This window comes from Erinaceus europaeus, chromosome 12 (genome assembly GCF_950295315.1).
Source record: "Erinaceus europaeus chromosome 12, mEriEur2.1, whole genome shotgun sequence".
NCBI lineage: Eukaryota > Metazoa > Chordata > Mammalia > Eulipotyphla > Erinaceidae > Erinaceus > Erinaceus europaeus.
In genome coordinates, this window is record NC_080173.1 from 81,681,387 (window position 1) to 81,708,261 (window position 26,875).

Genomic DNA, 26,875 nt, shown 5'->3' on the forward strand with positions numbered 1-26,875 from the left:
TTATTACTGTTGTTGTTATTGATGTTGTCGTTGTTGGATAGGACAGAGAGAAATGGAGAGAGGAGGGGAAGATAGAGGGGGAGAGAAAGATAGACACCTGCAGACCTGCTTCACCACCTGTGAAGCAACTCCCCTGCAGGTGGGGTCCTTATGCTGGTCCTTGTGTTTTGTGCCACCTGTGCTTAACCTGCTGTGCTACCGCCTGACTCCCCAGGTCTAACATTTTATCTGTTGTGTCACCTCCTCGGCCACTCCCATCCAATTTCTGTGTTTGCAGATTTCATCCATAGCACCTGAGACTGCAAGACAGGCTGTGTATCGGAAGTCAGAAACTAGTTCTTCCTGATGCACAGTTATCATCAATTGGCCTCTACAGAGCCTTCCCCAAGGACTCAAAAATGCTAGTGTCTGAACTTCTGGCTTAGAGAAAATGTTATGGCTTTCCTGAGTAATCTGCAATGACAGGTAGAACCATGGGGTGAGGCTCTTCTACAGGACAACCCACAAATGATGCTTCATCCAGGGCCAATCAGCTGTGCAGCTGTGCTGCCACTTAAACATTCTGCTCTTCTCAGAGCAGAATGGTGTGCTTTAATAAAGCAACAAGGATAGTCAACAGTATTTAGACACCTTTCCCATATTTGGGAACTACTCTCTTCCCTGATGTAGTGTTCTAGCTCTTTTTCCAGCCATGATATCATGTCCCCAGACAATAACTTGGGTCCACCTGTGTATCAGATATCAGGCTCAGGAAAAAACTAGTTTAGTCATGGGTCCTTTGGAATATGACTAAAACAGGCCTATTAGCTATCTCCAAAATGGAGACCTCCAAATCTTCATCTGTAATATTCCAGCCTTTAGGTTCATGATTAATCAATAATTTGTCTGGCTTTATATGTTAACTCTTTTTTCAGCCACCAGGTTCCAGATGCTACCATGAAGCCAACCTGATTTCCCTGGGCAGGCGACCCCATCAATGTGTCCTGGAGCCCTGCTTCCCCAGAGACCCTGCCCCACTAGGGAAAGAGAGAAACAGGCTGGGAGTATGGATCCACCTGTCAACACCCATGTTCAGCAGGGAAGCAATTACAGAAGCCAGACCTTCCACCTTCTGCACCCCATAATGACCCTGGGTCCATACTCCCAGAGGGATAAAGAATGGGAAAGCTATCAGGGGAGGGAGTGGGATACAGAGCTCTGGTGGTGGGAACTCTGTGGAGTTGTACCCCTCTTATCCTATGGTTTTTGTCAGTGTTTCCTTTTTATAAATAAAAGTAAAAAAATAAAACAATGAGGCTTTGGAAAGATCTTTGGCATCTGAAATTTAATCAGTAAAATCAGGTATGTTAATCAAAACGTTTTTGATAATCTTGATAATTTATTAAAAATTTTTAAAAACCTGCTTCCCCAATAGCCATGGCTTGTCCAGGTGCCTTGGAGTCAGGCCTGCCTGTGCCTGGGATCTCCCTCAGGAGTCTAGAAGCACTTGCAATGGTGGTGACTCCTTCCTGCAAGCCATTCCTTGGTCATGCCTAGGGTCACTTGAGGAAAAATGGGCTCAAATGAGGCTTTTTCGGCACACCAGGAATGCCAGATGTACCAGCTAGGCCCACACCAACTGAAAGAAGAGCTGGGGATAATGTGTCTTCTCTAATTAGATGGGCCATCCCCTCTGGTAGAAACATTTCTGACTGTATTCCTTCCCTTGGAAGTCTTTCCAGGGATGTGGAGCAAAAACATGTTGCAAGCACACTTGAAAAAGGCTCCTGCTGGGACCTGGTCAGACTCTTGGGAACAACGTGCGTGAATGGTGGCAGCCTCCTTGCCGGTCATGCCACCCACCTTCTCTTCACTATTATATGCCTTCAAGTCAGTTGTGTTGTGAGGGCCTCGCGCAGTCCCAGTGCAGCAGACTCTCCTTGAGATGGGAAGCAAAAAAAGTAGATATGCCAGGTCAGCATCTTCCTCTTCCTCTTCCCCTGAGCCAGCCTGGTTCCTGGATCTTGGGTCTTTCCTTACCCAAGCTAAGCATCACATATGGCCAGGAGAAAACAAGATTGGCCACGGGACCTCAGAGCCACACGATACTATTTACTTAAAAAAAAAAAAAAAAAAAAAAAAGACTTTTCTAACAGACCCTGTGACCCAAGCCTGGGCTTAATGTCCCTAAAAATAATCCACCTAAAAGCTGAGTGTGGAGTGGGAGCAGTTCTTCTTTTCTTTTTTTTTTTTTTAACTTTTTTTTTAATATTTTATTTTATTTATTTATTCCCTTTTGTTGCCCTTGTTGTTTTATTGTTGTAGTTATTATTGTTGTTGTCATCGTTGTTGGATAGGACAGAGAGAAATGGAGAGAGGAGGGGAAGACAGAGAGGAGGAGAGAAAGATAGACACCTGCAGACCTGCTTCACCGCCTGTGAAGCAACTCCCCTGCAGGTGGGGAGCCGGGGTTCGAACCGGGATCCTTATGCCGGTCCTTGGGCTTTGCGCCACCTGCGCTTAACCCGCTGCGCTACAGCCCGACTCCCCAGTTCTTCTTTTCTTACTTGGAGTCCACAGACACCAGATTTTCAGTATCTGAAGTTTACGTTTATTTTTCTTTGTCTACAGTTGAATCACAAGTGAATCATAAATGAGTCTGCTGGCCAGGATGCTGTTCCTTTTCTTCCATTCTCTCTTTTTCTTCTTCTTTCCTTTTCTACATTGACATTTGCAACCAGCTCTCAGTTGAGTCTCTTTCAGGAGGAACTGATTTGGGATCTGGGTGGCAACTTCTAGGTAAATTAATAAAGTGTTTCCTAAAGGTAGGTTCTTACTCCAGATGGTATCCTCACACAGGCATTGTTTAAAAGTTACCAACAGAGCTTAAGGATGGCCCCAGATCATGTCAGAAATTTTGACTTGATAAAAATTGGCAGTTATCCTTCAGGTGAAATTTTTGCTGCTTAAGGTTCCTTCTGGTTGAAGTCTCTCTGGAGAATGACAAGAGCTGCCCCCACCGCCGCATCCGCATCCTGCCCAAATGACACTGGGAAAGGGAAAGCCCTCTGCACCTCCTGCTTCAGCACCTCATTCCTGGACAGCGCACTCCCACTCCCGATCACCCGCTCCACACCCCACTCTTTGAGCTGGTGAAATGAAAGCATTGAGTGCAGGTTCTGTACAATGCCTCTACAGAGGGCCCGAGTCACATGTCCCAAGGAGAGGTCAGAAGAAGAGATTCTGGTCACTGAAGCCAGCTGGTCTGGTAGGTGTCTCTCCCCCAAAACTGTTGGTGTGATGGTTAAGCAGGTGTCTTTTTGCTGTGTAGCTGCCTGGATCATCCGTGAATACACAGTGGACTCTTCGGTCTCCAACCCTGCCAGAAATAAGAGAAGACACTGCAGTATGAGCTCATAAACCTCCTTGCTGCAGGCTGAGACAACCCAGAGCTCTAGGAGGGCAGTAGGATGAGGCAGTTTTTCCTTTCCAAATAGAAGTGACCCCTGGCTGCCTCCAGGCTTCAGAACTCACACAGTCTAGCTAATTTCATTCCGCCCCAGACCCAGCAAGCTTTTCCAGTGGCAGAATAAATATAAGTAGCTTTTGTCTTCCTCTAGAAATCCTATTAAAATATCAGAAGAGGGGTGGAAAAAAAAATAGCTCACTGAAGGAAGCTTTAGTACTGTGGTCTCTTTTCACTTCTTTTTTTTTTTTTAATTTCTTTATTGGGGAATTAATGTTTTACATTCAACAGTAAATACAATATCTTTTCACTTCTTTATTTCTTTTTTTAATATTTTTTTATTTATTCCCTTTTGTGCCCTTGTGTTATCGTTGTAGTCATTGTAATAGTTGTCATCGTTGTTGGATAGGATAGAGAGAAATGGAGAGAGGAGGGGAAGACATAGAGGGGGAGGGAAAGATAGACACCTGCAGACCTGCTTCACCACTTGCAAAGCGACTCCCCTGTAGGTGGGGAGTCGGGGGCTTGAACCGGGATCCTTATGCCGGTCCTTGTGCTTTGCACCACGTGTGCTTAATCCACTGTGCTACCGCCCGACTCCCCACTTCTTTATTTCTTTCTCTCTCACCTTCTCTCTATGTGTGTCTTTCTGTATCCTATTACTATCTACCTGTATAACTAAAAATAAATTAATTAATAATGATAACATATCAAAAGAAAAATTACAAAAATAAGTGACAAGGATAAAAAGCACAGGAGAGGTAACAACAATGAACAAGAGAATTCGACACCTATTTGGAGGCAGATACAGAGTGAAAACTGACATCAGAGTAGCAGGGAAAAAAGTACAGACTGAATTTGGTAGAGGAAGATACTCAAGAAATAAAAGCTTTGTGAACAGGTTCCAAGCAATAAAGACTGGAGTCCAGCAGGACCAGGGTACCTCAGAAGGTCAAGAAAGCACCAAGAAAGGGCAAAAAAAAGCATCTCAATTACTGAGTATGAGTCCAGTCAGCCAGTATAGCCTGCCTGCCCCTTCATACCGAAATTCCTGCTCAGTTCACATTTCCAGAGGATACAAAACCCAGGGGGAGGCAAGGCTCCAGAAGGTCTGCAGAGCCTGCTGACCTCCACACTGCCCATTTGTCTGGGCAAGGAGGCAGAAAGAGCTAAGACCACAAGCCCAAATGCTTCAGTGCCCTCAGATCCATGCCTGTGGGTTGCACCAGCCAGTTCCTTCCAACCTTCCTAAACAATGTTCTCACCACTACACATTGTTCCAGGTAAAAGCTGATCCCCAAACCAAAATAATGATTAAAGTTAATTCTCTTTAAGCACAACAGCTGCTAAGAGTTACCACTACTTGTGGCTTAGGGCAGTGGCACAGTGACTATAGGGTTAGAATTAAAAATAAGATACTGGCGGAAGGATCCCGGTTCTAGCCCCCGGCTCCCCACCTGCAGGGGAGTCGCTTCACAGGCAGTGAAGCAGGTCTGCAGATGTCTCTCTTTCTCTCCCCTTATCTGTCTTCCCCTCCTCTCTCCATTTCTCTCTGTCCTATCCAACAACGACAACAACAACAACAATAATAACAACAATAAAAAACAAGGGCAAAAAAAAGGAAAATAAATAAATACAAAAAAAATTACAAAAAAAAAAAAGAGAATTAAAAACATGAGGTTCCGGGAGTCGGGCTGTAGCGCAGCGGGTTAAGCGCAGGTGGCGCAAAGCACAAGGACCGGCATAAGGATGCCGGTTCGAACCCCGGCTCCCCACCTGCAGGGGAGTCGCTTCACAGGCAGTGAAGCAGGTCTGCAGGTGTCTGTCTTTCTCTCCTCCTCTCTGTCTTCCCCTCCTCTCTCCATTTCTCTCTGTCCTATCCAACAACGACAACAACAATAATAACTACAACAATAAAACAACAAGGGCAACAAAAGGGAATAAATAAATAAAATAAATATTAAAAAAAAAAAAACATGAGGTTCCAAGTTTGATTCCTGGTGTCACATGTGCCAGGGTAGTGTTCTTCTCTCATTCTCTGCCTCCCCTCTTTCTGATAATAAACAAATCTTTAAATATATATTATATATATATATATATGTATGGGTCTGAGCAGTGCATACATTACAGTGAGCAAGGACACAGGCTCAACCCTCCAGTCCCCATCTGCAGTGGGGAAGCTTCCAAGAGGTGAAGCAGGACTGTAGGTCAGTCTCTCTCTCTCTCTCTCTCTCTCTTTCTCTCTCTCTCTCTCTCACTTCCTCCCTCCCTCTTGCCCTCTCTCTCCCCTCTCCCTCTCCATCTCCATCTCCCTCTTCCTTCTGTTTCTCTCTGTCTCTGGCCAATAATAAATACTTTTTTAAATTTTTTATCTTAATTTATTTGCTGGATAGAGACAGTGAGAAATTGATAGGGAAGGGGGTGATAGTGTAGGGGCAAAGTGTCTCTTGGAATAAAAATAATAATAGAAGTAGTAGTGGTGATGGCAGCTCAGCAGAACAAGACTGTAGGGGTAGATAGCATAATGGTTATGAAGACATTCTCATGCCTGAGGCTACAAATTCCTAGGTTCAATCCTCAGCACCACCACAAACCAGAGCTCTGGGAAATTTAAATTAAAATGAAATAAAATAAAATAACTACAAGCCCAGATTCCTAAAGGATGGAAGAAATGCTCTGGACCCTGACTGGGCCTGAGACATCAACAACAGCATGTTCAGCTCTACGACACTACCACACAGACAGAAGAACAGAGAACACAGCACGGTAGGGCTCCACCATACCTAGATCCGCCATCCACTGGACCAGCATGTGGACAAACGTGGCCAGCACATTGCCTCCATTGAGAGACGCCGCCACCGCCAAGTAGGTCCTGTCAAAGTACGGGAAGTAAGCGACGGGAGCTGCAGGGTCTGGAATCTGCACTGGCTGGAATCCCGAAGGCATGGAGGCGGCCAGCTGAACTGAAGTGCTGATGTTGAGAACTGGGGTCCAGAGAAGGCAGATGTTAGGCCCGTTGGGTTAACTCAGAAGTCCTAAATCACAACCGGGCAAGGGGAGAACTCAAAGAGGTAACGCCTAGTTCCCTCCTCTTCTAGGGAGTGGCCTATGACTTGCTTCTAATGAAGAGAATAAAAAAATAATGTGGGAGTCAGGCGGTGGCGCAGCGGGTTAAACGCAGGTGGCGCAAAGCGCAAGGACCAGCATAAGGATCCCGGTTCGAGCCCCCGGCTCCCCACCAGCTGGGGAGTCGCTTCACAAGCGGTGAAGTAGGTCTGCAGGTGTCTATCTTTCTCTCCCTCTCTCTGTCTTCCCCATCCTCTCTCCATTTCTTTCTGTCCTATCCAACGACATCAACAATAATTACAACAATAAAACAAGGACAACAAAAGGGAATAAACAAATATTGAAAAAAAAGAAATAATAATGTGTGACTTTGGAGACTAGTCACTAGAACTTCTGTCTTGGATCACACCTCTAGATCAAGACTACAGCCTGTGTGTCATTCCACAAATCTCTTCCTCCATCTCATGATGTCAGGCCAAAAAAGTCTTCTCAGTATATTGTGGGTCAAACCAACTGAGGCTGCCATTCCACTTCCCCACCTTCAGTGGGGTCAGAAGCAAGGAAAGTGAAAAGAAGTCTCGGAAACACAATAAGGTTTCGTTAATGCCGCATCAAGCTTTTACCATGACTGCAAACCAGAAGCAGTATGCCCTTCACCTGGCCTCTCAGGGGAAACTGACTGACTTTGCCCATGGTCATGGCACAACTGAGCACAGACCACCGACCCCAAACTGGAATCGGAGAATGGAGGAGAAAACTACCAGGTAGAAGGAAAAAGACAGACTCATTTTACACAACTGCCTTGTGAGACAAGTATCATGACACTTTTTTTTTTGGGGGGGGGAGGGGGAGGCCTTTATTTTTTATTTTTATTTATTTATTTTTTTTACAAAATTACATGTCAACAGGGGTTTAAGTTCACACTTACCCTTATTTTAGATTATGACAAAAACTCAGGTAAGAAAAAATGGAGTGGGGGGGGTGTTGATAACATAAGGTTCTTTTATTTTTTTTCTCATTTTGATTCACATGGTTTGCCATTAAAATTTTTTTTTTAATTTATTATTGGATAAGACAAGGAAAAACTGAGAGGGGAGGGTAAGACAGAGAAGGAAAGAGACAGAGACACCTGCAGCCCTGCTTCACCACTCGTGAAGCTTTCCCTCTGCAGATGGGAACTGGGGGCTTGAACCTGGGTCCTTGCGCATTATAATGTGTCCACTCAACCAGGTGCACTGCCACCTGGCCCCTCACACAGCATGATTTATCAGCACTTGGTTACTACTTTCTATGTATGTAGTTATACTACACTTTTTCATTATCAGTTGATGGACTCTGAGATATCTCAACTTTTTGACTGTTAGGAATCATGCTGCTGGGAGCAGCTGTGTCCAAGCTTTAGCACACATCTTCAGTCTTCTTGGGTGTGTACCTCAAGGAAAACTGTAGCTGCATAGTTAACCACTGAGGACCTGCCAGATGTTTCTCCAAAGGGACTGCATCATTTTACATTCTCAGAAGATAGATTGACATTTTTAAATGGCTGAAAAGCAACCAAAAGTAGATTTTCTCAACACATGAAAATGATGTGAAATTCACACGCCCACATCTGCAAATCATGTTTCCTTGGCACATAGTTACACCTATTCCTTTGTGTTGGCTATAGATACTTTCATGTCCTAATAGCAGCGTTAAGTAGTTAAGACAGAAACAGAGGCCAGGAAGTAGAACACTTGGTCGAGTGTGCATGTTACAGTGCACAAGGACCTGGCTTCAAGCCCCTGGTCCCCACCTGTAGGAGGAAAGCTTCACAAGCGGTGAAGCAGTGCTGTAGGTGTCTTTCTCTCCCTTTCTATCATCCCCTTCTCTCTCAATTTCTTCATGTCTCTATCCAATAATATGTAAGTAAGTAAGTAAATAGAAATAATGTGGTCCTGGGAGTAGGGCAGTAGCAGCGGGTTAAGCACGTGTGGCACAAAGCACAAGAACCAGCCTAAGGATCTCAGTTTGAGCCCCCGGCTCCTCACCTGCAGGGGAGTCGCTTCACAGGCAGTGAAGCAGGTCTGCAGATGTCTGTCTTTCTCTCCCCCTCTGTCTTCCCCTCCTCTCTTGATTTCTCTCTGTCCTATCTAACAACAGTGACATCAATAACAACAACAACAATAACTACAACAACAATAAAAAATAACAAGGGCAACAAAAGGGAAAATAAATAAATAAATATTTTTTAAAAAGAAAGAAAGAAATTATGTGGTCCTCAAAGTCTAAACTATTTACTATCTGCCCCTTAACACGTATTTCCAACTCTGCTCTGGACTCCTGCCTCTACCTGCTCTGACTCTTAGTCCTCAATACAGAAGAGTATGCACTTCTAATCCGATCAGACAGAACTTTCACTGACAAACACACAAAGGTAAAACCCTCATCTGCTTATCTGTCTAGGGCGGTGGGTTGTGGAGTCACACAAAAACCAGCCACCTAGACAAAAGCATTCCCCTCACCTGGCGCTAGAGGAAAGGTACAGTCAAAAGCTGACCACACAGGGTTAGAAGCTCCTTGAGCTCTGGCTCTTCCTTAGGAATCAGTATGTTTTTCATTATAACGAAATAATGATTGAAGGGGCTAGGCAGTGGCACATCTGGTTAAGCACACATACTATAGTGCTCAAGGACCTAGGTTCAAGACCCCGGCCCCCACCTGTAGGGGGAAAGCTTCATGAGTGGAGAAGGCTGTGGGTGTCTCTCTGTCTCTCTCCCTCTCTATCTCCCCCCTTCCTTCTCAATTTCTCTCTGTCTCTATCCAATAATAAATGAATATAAATTAAATAAACAAAAATTTGTGCGGGGGAGACAGCATAATGGTTATGCAAACAGACTCTCATGCCTGAGGCTCCCAAGTCCCAGGTTCAATCCCCCGCACCACCATAAGCCAGAGCTGAGCTGTGCTCTGGTGTTTCTCTCTGTGTGTGTTTCTCTCTCTCTTCATCTCTCTCAAAAATAAAGTTAAAATTAAAAAATATATTTTTTAAAAAAATAAATTTAATTTAAAAAATAAACAAAAATTTATAAAATATTAACAGTTAAGACCTGGGAGGTAGCTGGGGAGCAAAGCACTGGGCTCTCAAGCATGAAGTCCTAAGTTCCATTCCCAACACCACATGTGCTAGACTGATGCTCTGACTCTCACTCTCTTCTCCTCCTGCTCCTCCTCCTTCATTGATAAATATTTTAAGATAATAATAATAGGGATAAAAATACTAATAGCAGGATGTTGCGGCTACTAGTTGTTATGTGCTCCTTGGACCCTCATGCAGAGCTGGGGTTTACAGGACCCAGATAAAAACAGAAGAGAAAGACTTACCTGCATCTGTTCTGTGTGCCATACAGGAGTAGACAGAAGACTGTAAGTCACCCAAAGCCACGCCCACTGGTGTCCCCTTGGGGATTTCAAACCAGGAAAGGGAAGTTCTGCCAGCAACACTGCCAGGCTCCCTAATGTCTGGGAGCAGATGGATGGGAAAGCCTGAGGCTCTCAGTCTGCAAAACAAAAATAGGTATTGTATTTAGCCAGTCCTCTGTTTTCTGGGTTTTGCTGGTTCCAGAAAACTCAACAAAGAAAAGCACTCGAAGGGTATGAGTAGATAGCAATAATGGTTATGCAAAGAGACTCTCATGCTGAGCCTCCAAAGTTCCAGGTTCAATCCCCCTGCACTACATAAACCAGAGCTGAGCAGTGCTCTGGTAAAAAAAAAAAAAAAAGAAAAGAAAAGAAATTGTGCCCATGTGTCAAGAACTGTAATGTAAACCATTATCTCCCAGATAAAATGATTTGAATGTTTAAAAAATAAATAAATAAAATGAAAATCACTGTAGGATGCACATTCAAAAAAGGAGAATACGGGACAAGGCACACCCAAAAGAGGGAACACATTACCATGTGCAAGGACCTAGGTTCAAGTCCCCAGTCCCCACCTGTGTGTGTGTGAGTAGAGGACGTTCAGAAGCCATGAAGCAGTGCTTCAGGTCTCTCTCTCTCTCTCTCTCTCTCTCTCTCCTTTTCCACCTCCTCCTCCCCTCTAAGTTTCTCCCTGTCTTTATCAAGAAAATATGATGGCAATAAATAAGTAGAAGAAGGGAGGGAGGCTAGAATCCACTGTTTTCTTACAGGATTTCTTTGGGATATTGTTGTTGGTTTTTTGTGTGTGTGTGTGTGTGTGTTTTTTTTAATCATGAGTCAGAGGCTTGAGTTTCTTTTGTTTTGCTTTGCTTTGCTTCATTTTATTAAAACTTTATTTATTCCCTTTTGTTGCCCTTGTTGTTTATTGTCATTGTTTTTGTTATTGTTAGTTATTGCTGTCGTTGTTGGACAGGACAGAGAGAAATTGAGAGAGGAGGGGAAGACAGAAAAGGAGCGAGAAAGATAGACACCTGCAGACCTGCTTCACTGCCTGTGAAGCGAACCCCCTGCAGGTGGGGAACCGGAGATTCTGAAGCTGGTCCGTGTGCTTTCAGGGATCCTGATGCCGGTCCATGAGCTTTCCTCCACGTGCGCTTAACCCACTACACCACTGCCCGGCTCCCTGTTTTTTAAGAATAGATAATGACTTTGAAAAGTATGGCCTAGAACTGGGCAGTGGCACACTGGGTTAAGCGCACATAGTATGAAAAGTTTGACCTTACACAGAAGGAAAAAAAAAAAAAAACAGTTTACAGGGACCGGGCAGTGGTGCACCTGGTTGAGTGTACATGTTACAATGTGTAAGAACCCAGGTTTAAGCACCTGGTCCCCATCTGCAAGGGGAAAGCTTTGTGAGTGGTAGAGCAGGTCTGCAGGTCTCTCTCTCTCTCTCTCTCTCTCTCTCTCCCGAGCCCTCTATCTCCCCCTTCCCTCTCGATTTCTGACTGTCTCTATCCAATAAATAAATGAAGATAATAAAAAATGTTAAAAAAAAAAAAAAAGCAGCTTACACAGGGATGACTAGGAAGGATTAGACAAGAACCAGTTACCAATGATGTCCAGTTCCTTCTGTTTGAGGAAACATACTCTGAAAAGGGAGGGAGTGCGGTTTCAACACAAAGTCATAGCTGGTTAGTATAGACTAAACCAAACTCAAATCCACAGGTCTCCTAAATACAAATGCATTCATCACTCAGGGTTAGTGAACATGAGACTGTCCATTGATAAAACATGCTACAAAGTCTTTTTTACCTGAACTACCAGGTGCTTTTTGTCTTATTACAGAATTTAGGCCCTGAAGAAAGTGAACATACAGAGGATTGGACTTCTGGACCTGAAAAGGTAAATGATTGTTTAAAAGATAATTTAAAAGGCATATCATCGGGTCTACAACTTCCATTTCTTGATCTTATTTTTTAAATATATTAAAGAATGAAAGCTGTTCTTTGTATCTGTAGGCTGGGCCTGGGGTTGTTGAGAACCAGGGCGCCCACCCTAGGTCCGGATGGCTGTGGAGGAAAAGTAGGGCCGTGTGAAGTGAGTGGTGCTCTTTTAACCCACCCACCAACAGTGACCAGAACAGGCAGGTGGGTGCTGGGATTTAGCTTCTAGCCTCTAGGAATCCTCTCCCATTCCCAGAGGTGAAGGTCCCATGGAAGCTCTTGCTCTAGAGATTCTTTACTTCATGCCGGAGCCAGCCTGCAATGTTATACTCACATCTCCAAGTTCCAGCTTTGACTCTGGGTGTTGAAATATCCCCAGCTAGCAGCGTTCTGGTCAGACATCAGGGGTTTTGGCAAACCACACAGCATAGCGACTACATAGTCATGGATGGTGCCAGCTGCATTGTAGGACTTCAGGAATTCTGGGCTGTTTTCCATACCAAAAACAAAAAACAAAAAACCCCACAAATAGTTCAAAATGTTCTGACGTTGACTTCAATGTATGTACTGTACCTAACCAGACATGGCACAGTTAGGAGGCAGCCAGAGCCCCACACACTACAGCTGGACTTCTCAAAGTGAGGACCTCTAGTTACTCCAGGCAAGAGTGGCCACAGTTGGTCTTGAAGAGTAGCGCCAGGAGACAAAGCACTGTGCCTGAGAGAGCAGGGCACCGCCTATTCTCAGCAGCCCTGCCCTCACCATGAACTCGTTACATGAACCTTGGCAGGTTGCTTGCCCTCTGTGTCCTCCTTTCCTCTCTCTGGCTTAGAATGGGATAACCAGTAAAGAAATCTCTGTGAAATGGAGCAGTTCTAGACCAAATCTACTTCTTATCACTGTACCCTATGCCAGGCCACACTCCCTGCAGGACAGTCCTCAAGTGGCATGATGCTCAGTGGCTTGATGTACAGTGCCCAGCCCACCCTCATTTATTACCCAAACAGTTGTCCATACCTATTTTTCAAAAGCCAGAAGATGGTTGCACAGCCAAACCCTGTGGCCACACTGATATGAGACTGTGGCCGGGGCAGAGAAGCCAGGAACCCACTGCTACACCGCCCATCCTGCCATGTTACCAGGTGGCTCACAGCTCTGGGTTCAAACACGGGGTTCACTCCTCCCTCTGTCCATTCACAGCCTGGAATAAAAAGGAAATTACCAAAACAGAGCAAAGAGCACTTGACCAGCACGATCATGATCTTAAGACTACTCTACTCTGCTAGTGAAGTTACAGCTGACTTCATCACTGACACAAGGCAGAACACCTGCCCCAGGACGGTGCCGCCTAGACTGACCACCAACAGCTGTGTGGCCCCAGGCACCGCACTTACTCCCTGTTTCTTCAGTGCTTGTTTTCAGATGATATTTTTTGAGACACATTTATGTATGAGAAAGATAGAGAAAGGAGGGAGAAGAGGGAGAGAAGGAGGAGGAGGAGGTTGGGAGGTGGGGGAGAGGGAAGAGTGCTGGGAATGAAACTTGGAACCTCACGTTTAAAAGTCCAGTGATTCAGGACAGTCCTCAAGTGGCATGATGCCCAGTGGCTCGAAGTACAGTGCCCAGCCCACCCTCCCCTGCACATTTACCCAAACAGTTGTCCATACCTATTTTTCAAAAGCCAGAAGATGGTTGCACAGCCAAACCCTGTGGCCACACTGAGATGACTTCTTGGTCCTATTTATTTATTTATTTATTTATTTATTTATTTATTTATTTATTTTTACCAGAGCACTGCTCAGCTCTGGTTTATGGCAGTGCAGGGGATTGAACCTGGGACTTTGGAGCCTTAGGCATGAGAGTCTGTTTGCATAACCATTATGCTATCTACCCCTGCCCTTATTTATTTATTTATTTTTATGACAGAAGAGAAAGAGAGAGACAAGAGCACTGCTCAACTCTGGAACAAGGTAGAACCAGGGACGGGACCCCATACAAGCTGTATGTCTAATAAACTGAGCTGTCTCCCTGACCCTCTTCTAGAGTTCTTTTTACCCAATTTTTAAAGTCAATACTGTATATCCCCCACCCCATCAGATCAGAAGATTGACACAGTCTCAACTTTCCATGTCTCTGTATCTTCCACCCCTCGTCATGATACTATCTAGACAAGTTTCTTCTTTTCCTTTGGTCTTAGCTAGTTAGTTTTAAGGTTGTGGGTTTTTGTTTGTTTGTTTGTTTGTTTATTGTTTTACTCATGAGAGAACTAGAGAGAGACAGAGGAAAGCCAGAGGACCACGTCTGCACACCTGGCACTTGGACTCAAGCTAAGAGTCTTCGGTATACAAGTCCTGCACTCTACCAGCTCAACTAGTTTCCTGACTACTAACTGACTTTTAGGCATCAAATGTACTAAGGTCTCACCACATACCTTTATTTCACTTTTTTTTTTTTTCATTTACTTATTTTTACCGAAGAACTGCTCAACTCTGGTTTATGGTAGTTTATGCTGGGTATTGAACCTGAGACGTTAGAGCCTCAGGCATGAATGTCTTGGGGTGAGCCACTATGACTAACCATCTAGGGGATAACCATTATGCTATCTCCCCAGCGCTAGTTTATTATCTCTGGAAACATCTTCTGCACGTCTCTCTGCTCTTAAACCTCTTGTTCTTTTACTTTCACTAATTAAAACAGAAAATATTTTAAAGGCTTTTTTTATTATCTTTATTTTATTTATTGGATAGAGACAGCCAGAAATACAGAGGGAAGGAGGTAATAGAGAGACACCTGCAACATTATTTCAGCACTACAAAGCTTTCCCCCTGCAGGTGAGGACTGAGGGCTTGAACCCGGGTCCTTGCACATTGTCATATGTGCATTCAACCAGGTGCACCACCACCCGGTCCCATAAAATATTTTTAAAAGATTTGGGGGTCGAGTGGTAGCACAGTGGGTTAAGAGCACATGGCACAAAGTGCAAGGACCTGGGTAAGGATCCCAGTTCAAACCCCTGGCTCCCCACCCGCAAGGGAGTCACTTCACAAGCGATGAAGCAGGTCTGCAGGTGTCTATCTTTCTCTCCCCGTCTCTATCTCCCCTTCCTCTCTCCATTTCTCTCTGTCCTATCCAATAATGACGACATCAATAACAACAATAGTAATAACTATAACAATAAAACAACAAGGGCAACAAAAGGGAATAAATAAATAAATAAATATTAAAAAAAGAAAAGACAGAAACATAAAAAAATATATTTTATATTTATTTATTCCCTTGTTGCCCTTGTTGTTTTCTTATTGTTCACCGCCTGTGAAGCAACTCCCCTGCAGGTGGGGAGCCGGGGGCTTGAACCGGGATCCTTAGACCATTCCTTGTGCTTTGCACCACGTGTGCTTAACCACCACATTTGTTTTGTTCCCTTCCTGGGTCTCCTTTTATTCAGATGGTAGTGCTTCTATCTGAATCTTCAGTGTTCTGATCAGTCTGGTATAATTCCAAATATTAGTGCTTTATTTCAACAGCTATATTGATTCATACCTAATATTTATGCTTGATTCTTTTTATATTCACTTACTGTTTCCTTATTAACATCCTTCTTCTTATGACTTTTAATGTTCATATCAAAAAATTTTTAATTCCTTTTTAGGGACCGGGTGGTGGTGCACCTGGTTGAGCGCACATGTTACAGTGCACAAAGACCAGGGTTCGAGCCCCCAGTCCCCACCTACAAAAGGAAAGCTTTGGGAGTCAGGCATAGCTCAGCGGGTTAAGCGCAGGTGGCGCAAAGCACAAAGATCGGCATAAGGATCCAGGTTCGAGCCCCCAGCTCTCCACCTGCAGGGGAGTTGCTTCACAGGCAGTAAAGCAGGTCTGCAGGTGTCTATCTTTCTCTCCCCCTCTCTGTCTTCCCCTCCTCTCTCCATTTCTCTCTGTCCTGTCCAACAACGACAGCAATAACAACAACAACGATAAACAACAAGGGCAACAAAAGGGAAAATAAATAAATAAATAAATAAATAAATGTAAAAAAAATTTTTTTTAAATAGAAGGAAAGCTTTGCAAGTGGTGAAGCAGGGCTGCAGGTGTCTCTCTTTCTCCCTCTCTATCTCCCCTACCCTCTCGATTTCTGACTGTCTCTATCCAATAAATAAAGATAATATAAATAAAAACTTTTTTTTAATTCCTTTTTAAAGACTAATTTACTGGGTTCAGGCCTGGTAGGAATCAAACTGAAACCCATTAATAAGAAATAAACATAACTCCTCACCATTTAACAAAGAAAAAAGACTAAGTTATTTATTTTATTAATGACAGAGAAAGAAAAAAAAAGAGCATCTCTCTGGCACATGTGATGCTGGGGATCAAACTCAGGACCTCATACTTGAGAGTCCAATGCTTCATCCACTGAACCACCTCCAGGGTCACTGATTTTAAATTTTTTGTCTGCCTATCCTGATAATTCTTCTGCGATTAAGCCCCAGCTGTGTATATGCCCAAGTAATGTTCTGGCACTCTCTCATGTGAGCTCTCTCTCCCCCTCTCACTGAGAAATGAGTAAGTTGGCACGCCTTGTTCAGCATATACATTGCCATGTTCAAGTCCCCAGCCCCCCACCTGCAGGGGGAACACTTGAAGAAGAGTGGAACAGGGATATAGGTGTCTCTCTTCCTCTCTCCTTTTCTCCCTGTCTCCCCTTACCCTCCTAATTTCTCTCTATCCTATCAAATGAAATAAAAATAAATAACTATTAAAAAAGAAGTGAGTAAGTTTTATAGGTTGGGTGGTGGAAATGCAGTAGAGTACACATATTACCATCTGCAAAGTAATGCAAATAGGTCCTTGGCAGTTTCTTAATTTTAATAGGTCCCATTGAATTTCTCTCCAAAACAGCTGTGCAAATTTACACTATCAGCAATGGCATCTAATAAAACCAATTCTCCACCCCTGGCTCCCCACCTGCAGGGGAGTCACTTCCCAAGTGGTGAAGCAGGTCTGCAGGTGTCTATCTTCCTCTCCTTCTCTCTGTCTTCCCCTCCTCTCTCCATTTCTCTCTGTCCCATCCAACAACGACAACAACAATAATAACTACAACAATAAAACAACAAGGGCAACAAAAGGGAATAAACAATTTTTTTTTTTAATTTTTTACAAGATAAAAAATAACCCCATCCAAAAATGGCAGGAGGACATGGACAGAATATTCACCACAGAAGAGATCCAAAAAGCTGAGAAACACATGAAAAAATGCTCCAAGTCTCTGATTGTCAGAGAAATGCAAATAAAGACAACAATGAGATACCACTTCACTCCTGTGAGAATGTCATACATCAGAAAAGGTAATAGCAGCAGATGCTGGAGAGGGTGTGGGGTCAAAGGAACCCTCCTGCACTGCTGGTGGGAATGTCAATTGGTCTAACCTCTGTGGAGAATAGTCTGGAGAACTCTCAGAAAGCTAGAAATGGACCTACCCTATGATCCTGCAATTCCCCTCCTGGGGATATATCCTAAGGAACCCAACACATCCATCCAAAAAGATCTGTGTACACATATGTTCTTGGCAGCACAATTTGTAATAGCCAAAACCTGGAAGCAACCCAGGTATCCAACAACAGATGAGTGGCTGAACAAGTTGTGGTATATATATATATACAATGGAATACTACTCAGCTATATAAAAAAAAAAAAAGGTAACTTCACCGTTTTCAGCCGATCTTGGATGGACCCTGAAAAATTCATGTTAAGTGAAATAAGTCAGAAACAGAAGAATGAGTATGGGATGATCTCACTCTCAGGCAGAAGTTGAAAAAGAAGATCAGAAAAAAAAAAAAAAAAAACACAAGTAGAACCTGAAATGGAATTGGCATATTGCACCAAAAAATACAGATCCAAGAAGGATGACAGAGGACCTAGCGGGGGTTGTATTGTTATATGGAAAACTGGGGAATGTTATGCATGTACAAACTATTGTATTTACTGTTGAATATAAAACATTAATTCCCCAATAAAGAAATTTTTAAAAAAATTTAATTAAAAAAAAAAATCTATTCTACACTCCTCTTGCCAATTCTTGACTTTTTTTTTTTTTTTTTTTTGCCTCCAGGGTTATCACTGGGAAATTCACTGCTCCTGGCAGCCACTTTTTCCATTTTATTTAATAAGACAAAGAGAATTTGAGAGGAGAAGAGAGACAGAATGATAGACACCTGCAGACCTGCTTTGCTGTTTGTTGAGGAGTACCCCCTGCAGGTAGAGAGCTGGGGTTTGAACCCGGATCCTTGCACTTCATACTATGTGCCCTTAACTGAGTATGCCACTGCCCAGGCCCCCAATTCTTTACACTATCAAACTTTGACATATATATATTGCAATCCAGTGGGTACAAAATGATTTCACATTGCTTTTATCTGCACTTCTCCAACTACTAATAATACTGAGGACTTTCTCTTATGGTTATTAGTCCTCTGTATTTCTTCTTCCAGAAATGGCTTGTCCTGACCCTTTGCCTACTTTTTCACAGTGCCATTTGTCCTTTCTTGATTAGTAGTTCTTTCTGTGTGCTCATATCCATTCTTCATCTATTATGCACTGGATGTATCTTCTCCCCAGACTGCTACTTGTCTGTTAGCTTTGTTTTATGCTCCTCACTTCCCTCCAGCTCTTACTGAGTCTGAAAATAGAGTCTGGAAACAGGCATAACCACAAGTCTCCCAGAAGACACTAGTCACTCCCTCTCCTCTACTCTAACTGGTCTGTGCTCTCGCTAAAGCACTTAGTTTTGCTCTGATTACTGGTGCCATTTATGTAGACTGTGTTGAATGTGCCCTGGAAGATAGCAGGTTTGTCTGTTCAATGCTATGTCTCCCATGGGGCAGAGTCTTACATATTGTAAGTACTGAAACCGATCTAAATTCAAACAATCATTAAAATCAGAACAACTTGATCCTAAATAGGACTTCACTCAACTCTATTAAGCAAGCATCATAATCATCATCAAGCAGTGGCTTTCCTCCTTCCCAGAAACAGAAAACAAAACAAGAAGGCAAGCAAGCTGGCTCAATGAAATATTAAGCAGTTCTCTCCAGTGAGGTGGATGACGGCTTGTGTGGTTGTTACAGAGTCCGGGAGACGGGCACGAAGGAAGGCGTGCAACCAGACCACAATCATTAGACCTCTACTGTCCTCTTCGGGAAAGGTTTTAGTATTAAAAGGACATTTATTGTCATTAATGCAAAATTAAGGAGTTTAAAAAGCTTTTACAACTTAGACTCCCTCTGAGAGGTCAGCTCTAACACCCTAATCAGCCTTCTGCTTCTGTTCAGAACCAAACAGTTTCTGTGGTCCCAGCAGGCCTGAGAAGAGACAGTCAAGAGGGAGGAAATAAGAAGCAATTATTCTGTTTCTCCAGTTACCCAGGTCCACCCTAGAGGCTGATCTGAGGAGATACCACCAGGCCCCAGTCTCGTGACTGACAAGCAAGTCACCACTCACTTGGCTCAGGGCACACAGAATCACTGATTCCCCAGGCAGAACGGTGAACTCAATGTTCATTATCTTCTTGACTTCAGCCCCCAAAATAGACAAGCAAATCCTACCTAGAACACCTGCAGTCAAATGGTGATACATTGTTAGATACAGGAATGTGGATGTTCATAATACTACTCTCCTGTAGCCCAGGACATGACACAGGGGCTGGAGCTTTTTGAAAGCATGAGGTCCTGAGTTTGACCCCTGGTATCACCTGTGCCAGAGTGATGTTCCAGTTCTTCCTCCTGATCTCTCTTTTGCAGGGCCTGGGAGGTGGCGCAGTGGATCTCTCTTTTGATAATAAGTAAATATTTTTAATACTACTCTTACATTTGTGTTTACATAAAGTTTTCTATAATTAAAAAAAGTTCTATAGGGAGTCGGGCGGTAGCGCAGCAGGTTAAGCGCAGGTGGCACAAAGTGCAGCTCCCCTCCTGCAGGGGAGTCGCTTCACAAGCAGTGAAGCAGGTCTGCAGGTGTCTATCTTCCTCTCCCCCTCTGTCTTCCCCTCCTCTCTCCATTTCTCTCTGTCCTATCTAACAATGATAACAACAATAATAACTAGAACAATAAAACAATAAGCACAACAAAAAGGGAATAAGTAAATAAATATTTTTTAAAAGTTCTAGAGTAAGGGGAGCTTACAACTTCTTACAAAAAGCTAACATGTGGGAGTCGGGCAGTAGCACAGCGGGTTAAGCACACGTGGTGCAAGGACCAGCATAAGGATTCTGGTTCGAGCCCCTGGCTCCCCACCTGCTGAGGAGTCGCTTCACAGGTGGTGAAGCAGGTCTGCAGGTGTCTATCTTTCTCTCCCCCCTCTGTCTTCCCCTCCTCTCTCCATTTCTCTGTCCTATCCAACAACAACGGCATCATTTCTCTCTGTCCTATCCAACAACGACGACATCATCAACAACAATAATAACTACAACAACAATAAAAAACAACAAGGGCAACAAAAGGGAAAAAAAAGAAAGAAATATAAAGAAATCTTAAAAAGAAGAAGAAGAAAGCTAACATGCTCTCAGGAAGTGCATCCTATCGGTGAGTCATTGTGTCTTTCTGTAGTTCTGTCTGCCCAGAGGCTTTTGAAAACTCAATATTGCACACGGCCAGGCTGGAGTAGTGGCTCTGCCTGTGGACTCTAAGAAAGCTCAGTATCTGATAGCAGACAGACCTGGCTCAAAGCTGGAGTTTCCACTTGCTGCTCTACGAGCATATTACTATAACCCTACACCTCAGCTTCTCATCTGCACAGTGGAGTGGTAGGAACCTACACCATAAGCTTGCTGGGAAAATTTGATGTAGTACCCTTCGCCCAGCACCTGGCACATAGTGTTTGCTTCTGCTTTACTGATTCAGTTCTCCTGGAGGCTAAACGGAGCGGGCCACCTCCCTACACTGTGACAGACCTTCTGAGAGAAGACAATCAATTCACTGTCTAGCACCTCAGCTAGTAAATAAGACACAGCCCAGCTGGTAAGACAGCTCACCTGGTGACGACTTCATCAAGCTGGTCGTGACCTTGATTCAGACACCTGGCTCACACAACACTGAGAGAAACTTCAGTATTGTGATGGCTTTCCTTTCTTCCTTCCTTCTCTCTCTCTCTCTAGTTAGAAGGGAAAAAATCAGCCCATCCCGCCTATAGGTAGGAGGAAGCTTGAAGAGTGGCGAAGCAGTGCTACAAATATCTTTCCTTCTCTCTGTCTCTCCCTCTCTGTCTCTCTTGTCTTTCATCAAAAAAGGGAATTAAAGAAGAGTCAGCACAGATTAGTTAAGCCCTGACAATGACCCACCCCCCAAAAAAGGATACACCTCAAAAGTCTTTCTTTCATACTGAGGCTTTGACCAGGTTCCATCTCCAGCATCACTAGAAACCAGAGTTGAGCAGTAATCTGGTGGAAAATAAAAATGTTTCAAAGTTTTTTTGTTTTTTTTTAAAAAAAAGGGAGTCGCACAGTAGTGCAGCAGGTTAAGTGCACATGGTGCAAAGCACAAAGATTGGCATAAGGATACTGGTTCAAGTCCCCCACTCCCCACCTGCAGGGGAGTCGCTTCACAAACAGTGAAGCAGGGCTGCAGGTATCTGTCTGTCTGTCTGTCTTTCCCCCCTGTCTTCCCCTCCTCTCTCCATTTCACTCTGTCCTATCCAACAATGATGACATCAATAGCAACAACAATAATAGCAATAAAAACAGGGCAACAAAAAGGAATAAATATTTTTTAATCTAAAAAAAAAAAGTTTAAAAAAACACTAGAGTAGTGCTTTAGTATCTCCCTTCTCTGTCTCCTTTTTTTCTGTCTTTCACCTCTATTTGAGGTGGGAAAAGACAGTCTACTGGGAGTGACGGAATCATATAGGCATAAAGCCCCAAGAAGCTAATGCAGGAAAAAAATAATAAAATACACCCTAGAATTATCTAGTTAATCAGTCACTTAATTTTTAACAGAGCACTGCTCAACTCTGGTGGTACTCTTATGGTGGTACTGGGGATTGAACCTGGGATCTTTGGTGCCTCAAGCATGAGAGTCTTTTTGCATATCTACTGTGCTATTTCCCCAGCCCTACCCTATAATTTAAAAACCACAAATATGGGAGTCAGGCGGTAGAGCAGCAGGTTAAGTGCATGTGGCACAAAGCGCAAGGACCAGCGTAAGGATCCCAGTTCAAGTCCCCGGCTCCCCACCTGCAGGGGAGTCACTTCACAGGCAGTGAAGCAGGTCTGCAGGTGTCTATCTTTCTCTCCCCCTCTCTGTCTTCCCCTCCTCTCTCCATTTCTCTCTGTCCTATCCAACAACAACGACATCAACAACAACAATAATAATTACAATAAAAACAACAAGGGCAACAAAAGGGAATAAATAAATAATAAATAACCACAAAGGTCTTTGATTATCTCAACAATAAAAACTCTGCCCAAATTCAAGTTTCTAGTTTCTTGGTACCTCCTACAGGTATACTGACCTCTTGGTTGCCAGCACAGATGCTCTGAGCCCCTGACATAAGTAAAGAGGAAACTGTGAGAAAGTCATGCCACTGAATCTGCTGAGAATTTTTCAGAACTTGTTCTCCTCCTCTCTCTTTAAATTTTATAGGACAGAGAGCAAGTGAGGGGGAGAAGGAGAGAGAGAGTAGAGAGAGACACATGCAGTATTAATCCACCACTTGTGAAGCTTCCCTTCTGCAGGTGGGGACCAAAGGCTTGAACCCAGGCCCTTGCGTATGGGAAAGTATATGCTCAACTGGATACTCCACCATCTGACCCCAGGACTTTTCTTTTAACTCCTCTCCATGATTGATTTGTGACACACTTGCACAATGTAGAATGTACATATAGTAGGAGAGGAAGGGTGGTAGATAGCATAATGGTTATGCAAAGAGACATTCATGCCTGAGTTTCTAAAGTCGCAGGTTCAATCCCCCCAGCACTATCATAAGTCAGAGCTGAGCAGGAGAAATAGAAGAGAGAGACAGCATGGGTCATTTTATTTCCTCTGAAGGATAACCTGACCCTTACAGCACTAATCCTGTTCCACAGTCACTGTTAACAACATCCGATTAACCTGGAGCCCAGCAGACCTTGGCCTGTCTTCCAGAACATGATTCCATGCATCTGTCCTGACACTCCAATGCCACAGACTTTCCGGAGCTGCTGCCGGGGAAGGGCAGCTAGGCACTCATGTAGGGCTTGGATGATTCTCTCCACATCTTGCTCTTGGCCCTGGGAACAGAACAGGACACGTTGGGCAAGGGCATACAGGCAGGCTAAGGCGGCAAGGGATTTTTCTAGGTGGTGACTGCCCAGTAAATTCCACCTGGGAGCACTTTTACAACCCACTGTGTGGCTTAAGGAATGAGCTGTGGGAATTGCGGACTCTGTGCCACCCCTAGCAAGGCTTGGAGTAGGACAGTGATAGCAGCATTCCACACCCTCCCTTCACAAGTGAGGTACCCCTGCAGTGGACAAATGGCCCGGGTTCTGCTTTCCACCATGGAGCAGTTTCAGCTGACAAAAGCACTACTGCCCTTTCCCTAAAGAAACTGACAACCTAACCGGAAGTCCAAGTGAACAGAAGGAAGGCCATGCTGTAAGGAGGGTCTTTCACAAGGCAAAGTGTTAGGGTAGGGAAGAGGGAACATAGCAGGGAGGAGACTGGCAGGAAAGGCAGAGCCCAGTAAAGCTTCAGGGACAAAAGCACCTTAGGATGAGCCCTGATATGTGCTTCTATTTAGGCTTTTAGTTCATCCACCTGTAAAACATTTCCCAAATGCCAGGAGGGTCAGGCCCTGAAGATGGAAACGAGAACTCACCTATGGAAGGCAGACAAAGAGGAATCCCAGAGAAAACCCAACTGTGCAAGAGGGTAGTGGCAGATAAGGCTGAGGAAGGGGCTTTTTTTTTTTCTTTTTTTATGTTTCTGTCTTTTCTTTTTTTTAATATTTATTTATTTATTTATTCCCTTTTGTTGCCCTTGTTGTTTTATTGTTGTAGTTATTGTTGTTGTTGTTATTGATGTTGTCATTGTTATACAGGACAAAGAGAAATGGAGAGAGGTGGTGGAGACAGAGGGGGAGAGAAAGATAGACACCTACAGACCTGCTTCACTGCCTGTGAAGCAACTCCCCTGCAGGTGGGGAGCCAGGGGCTTGAACCCAGATCCTTACGCCGGGGCTTTTCCTAAAGGCTACTATGGAGCTTTCTTGAATGGGAAAGTATCAAAGCTCTGTTTTCAGATTTATATACAATAGTATAAGCTTCACAGAGATTTTTTTAGGGGTGGAAAAGAAATTAAAATAATAGTAATAATATTAAGGAGATGGGTGGTGGTGCACCTGGCTGAGTAAACACGTCACGGCACACAGAAAGGCCATGCTGTAAGGAGGGTCTGTCATGAGGCAAAGTGTTAGGGTAGAGAGGAGGGAACACAGCTGGCAGGGAGGAAGCTGGCAGGAAAGGCAGAGCCCCCACCCCACCTGCTATCTACCCTTGCACCTGGATGTTGGATATAGATTAGCGGTTCTCATACCAGTGGTGATTTCTGTTCCTCCAGGCAATATTTGGTAAGATGAAGACATTTTGGTGTTCCTTAACTAGAAAGGGAGGGTCTACCAGTATCTACGTAGTAGGTTAGAAGCCAAGGATGCTGCTAATAAACATTCTACAAAGAATTAAGGCCCAAAACAGCAAGTGTCAAGGTTGAGAACCCCTGCTACAGAACATTACAACAATGCTGTTTGTCCCAGAACATGACATACAGAGGACACGAGGAAGGTTATTACTAGCCTCCTGTAAACCAGATGTGCAGGAGTAAACGCTGTCCTATGGAAACACATAACAGCCAGCTGAATATGGCGAGAAGCCGAGGAACTGGTTCTCAAGAAGTGGCTCTATCTCAAAACCAAAAAGGCACTCCCTAAACCTACTCCCTGTGGGCTTTGTTGCTTGTTCCTACATGGTTAGAGTTGATTTTCCTGTGTCATACATAGTCCAGAGAATGACACAATCATTACAAAATACCCAGGTGCCCCAACCAAATATTGAAAGACTGTGGAAATGTCAGTGTACATGGAATCTCTACCCTCTGTAACACTCCTGAGCAAGACGTACTCTGAACTCTGAAGAACGGAGACAAGAAATGTGACAAGGGCTTGTGAAGAGACGAAGATCTTGAGAGTGGGGTTTGGGTCAGAAAAAATGAAAGTTAGTGACTGGAAGGGGTCCTGGAGGTCACCTGTTTTAACTTGGAAAAGAACACGTTGAGATAAAAAAAAATTTTTTTTTAAAGCCATGAGATTAAACAGCAAATTCCTTTAGATTATATGTTCAAGTAACTGGACATAGAGCTACTTTTTCCCAGAGAATTAATGGAACCCAGCTCTGAGAACTGATAGTCTTTTCCAAACCAACTTCCCCAGATGAAACTCTCCAATTTTATCTTGTAGAGTTCACAAAATAGTAATTGCAAAGGAAAATTACCAATCTGATCTTTTCCCTGATTGTATTTCAGTGTCTTTCTATGTGTCGTGACAGCTTTCCTCCAAGGTACCAAGGTTGCTGACTTGAAGGTACCTTTGCTGATCAAGTATTTTGAGTTCCTCAGTCCACATTCTGCTCCTGTGGAGTGGGAGCAATCAGTGAGGCCTGATTCTGCATCTAATTTGCGAAGAAACTCCGGACTCTGCCCTGTGAACAAACTGAATTCTGGACTTTAGAACACCCACAGTGTAAGGAGCAGGTGTGACAAGCAGGGAGTGGCAAGGGACTCCCGATTCTGTATTCTTTCCTAGGAAGAGCCAGACTCAACCCTAGGGAGCAAACTTGAGCATAAATTATAAAGTGTCGAGAGTATCTGATAGCTGCAAAAATAAGCAGACAGCCTGTGATGACTGCATTAGACAAGAAAGCAATTCATGCTGGATCAGGGTACAGCAAAATAAAATTAGTTTTAAAAGGCAGAGAGCTTGGGCATACAGAGCCACAGGCCAATCTCTGAGAAAAGGTCGGAAAGTGAGGAAGAGGGGCCAGGTGGTGGTGCACCTGGTTGAGCGCACATGTTACAGTGTGCAAGGACCCGGGTTCAAGCCTCCGGTCCCCACCTGCACGGGGAAATTCTTTGTGAGTAATGAAGCAGTGCTGCAAGTGTCTTTCTCTCTCTCCCTCTCTATCACCCCCTTTCCTCTTGATTTCTGGCTAATAAATAAATACAGTAAAAAAAATTTAAGTGTAGATTGGGGGCGGGGATAAAGAGAATCTCATGCTTGAGGCTCCAGAGGCCCAGGTTTTATCCCTTGCACCACCACAAGCCAGAACTGAGCAGTGCTCTGGTAAACAAATAAAAATAAAAATAAACAAATTTTTTTTTTAAAAAAGAAAGAAAGAAAAGTGCCAAGACTGGTAGGAAAGCTCCTAGGACAAGGTCTGAGCAAGGGAGAGTTGCAGCAGACTGGCGAAGATCAAACTGGCTGGAGGAGGAGGGAGACCCGTCTAAGGGAAGGGAGACCTCCGTAGAGAAGAGGGTGGTCGGGAAGCTCCTGGAGGAGGCGCTGCCTCACCTGGGGCCCGACGGCCGCGATCTGGGCTGCGGCCTCGGCCCGGGTAGCCCGGGCACAGCTCGCCAGTACAACAAACCCCGAGGGTTCACCGGGCGCGGCCTCCACTAATGCCGCCTTCACAGACGTGGTGCCCAGGTCGATGCCGAGACTGACAGACGGCGCAGACATGACGGCTGGACACTCAGCAGCTCTCAACTGCAGCGGATGCGGTCCACTTGACCCGAACAGAGGTGGGGCCTCGCGTGGCACTCCTGTGTCACACTCAGCATGACGGCCTGCTCGTACTCTTTAAAGCCACACTCAATAGGGCGGCTTCTCGTCTTCCCATTGGTGGAGGGGACGAAGTTCCGCGTACACCCTTGTGGTGAGGCTCTGCTATTGGTTGAAAGACCACAGAAGGCGGGACCTGGAGGGCCAGGCCCTCGGTGCAGTTAAGGTTCC

At 44.3% G+C, this 26,875-nt stretch overlaps 1 protein-coding gene across 3 annotated transcripts; it reads right to left on the bottom strand.

Moving 5' to 3' along the window:
- Positions 1-1,305: 1,305 nt before the first annotated feature.
- Positions 1,306-26,766, bottom strand: SHPK (sedoheptulokinase). 3 transcript variants are annotated; one of them, XM_007520971.3, is made up of 7 exons: positions 26,435-26,760; positions 22,961-23,102; positions 12,868-13,051; positions 12,185-12,337; positions 9,872-10,047; positions 6,229-6,429; positions 1,306-3,358 (listed from the first exon to the last, which is right to left on the bottom strand). In XM_007520971.3, exons 1-7 carry the CDS (start codon positions 26,600-26,602, stop codon positions 2,946-2,948), a joined length of 1,437 nt encoding a protein of 478 aa, XP_007521033.1. In that variant the 5' UTR covers positions 26,603-26,760; the 3' UTR covers positions 1,306-2,945. The 3 variants fall into 3 exon arrangements, with proteins under 3 accessions (XP_007521033.1, XP_060060146.1, XP_060060147.1); XM_060204163.1 differs by lacking the exon at positions 12,185-12,337 and having other exon boundaries at positions 26,435-26,766; XM_060204164.1 differs by lacking the exon at positions 6,229-6,429 and having other exon boundaries at positions 26,435-26,764.
- Between the last annotated feature and the right edge of the window lie 109 nt (positions 26,767-26,875).

Bases quoted from the DNA above. Each gene is read 5' to 3' on its own strand.
- SHPK (XM_007520971.3), bottom strand. From the start codon at position 26,602: ATGTCTGCGCCGTCTGTCAGTCTCGGCATCGACCTGGGCACCACGTCT. The intron at 23,103-26,434 runs GTGAGGCAGCGC...TTCTGTTCCCAG, and splicing joins TCGCGGCCGTCGGGCCCCAG to GGCCAAGAGCAAGATGTGGA. The intron at 10,048-12,184 runs GTGAGTATAACA...TTTGTTTTGCAG, and splicing joins CAAAGCTGGAACTTGGAGAT to ACTGAGAGCCTCAGGCTTTC.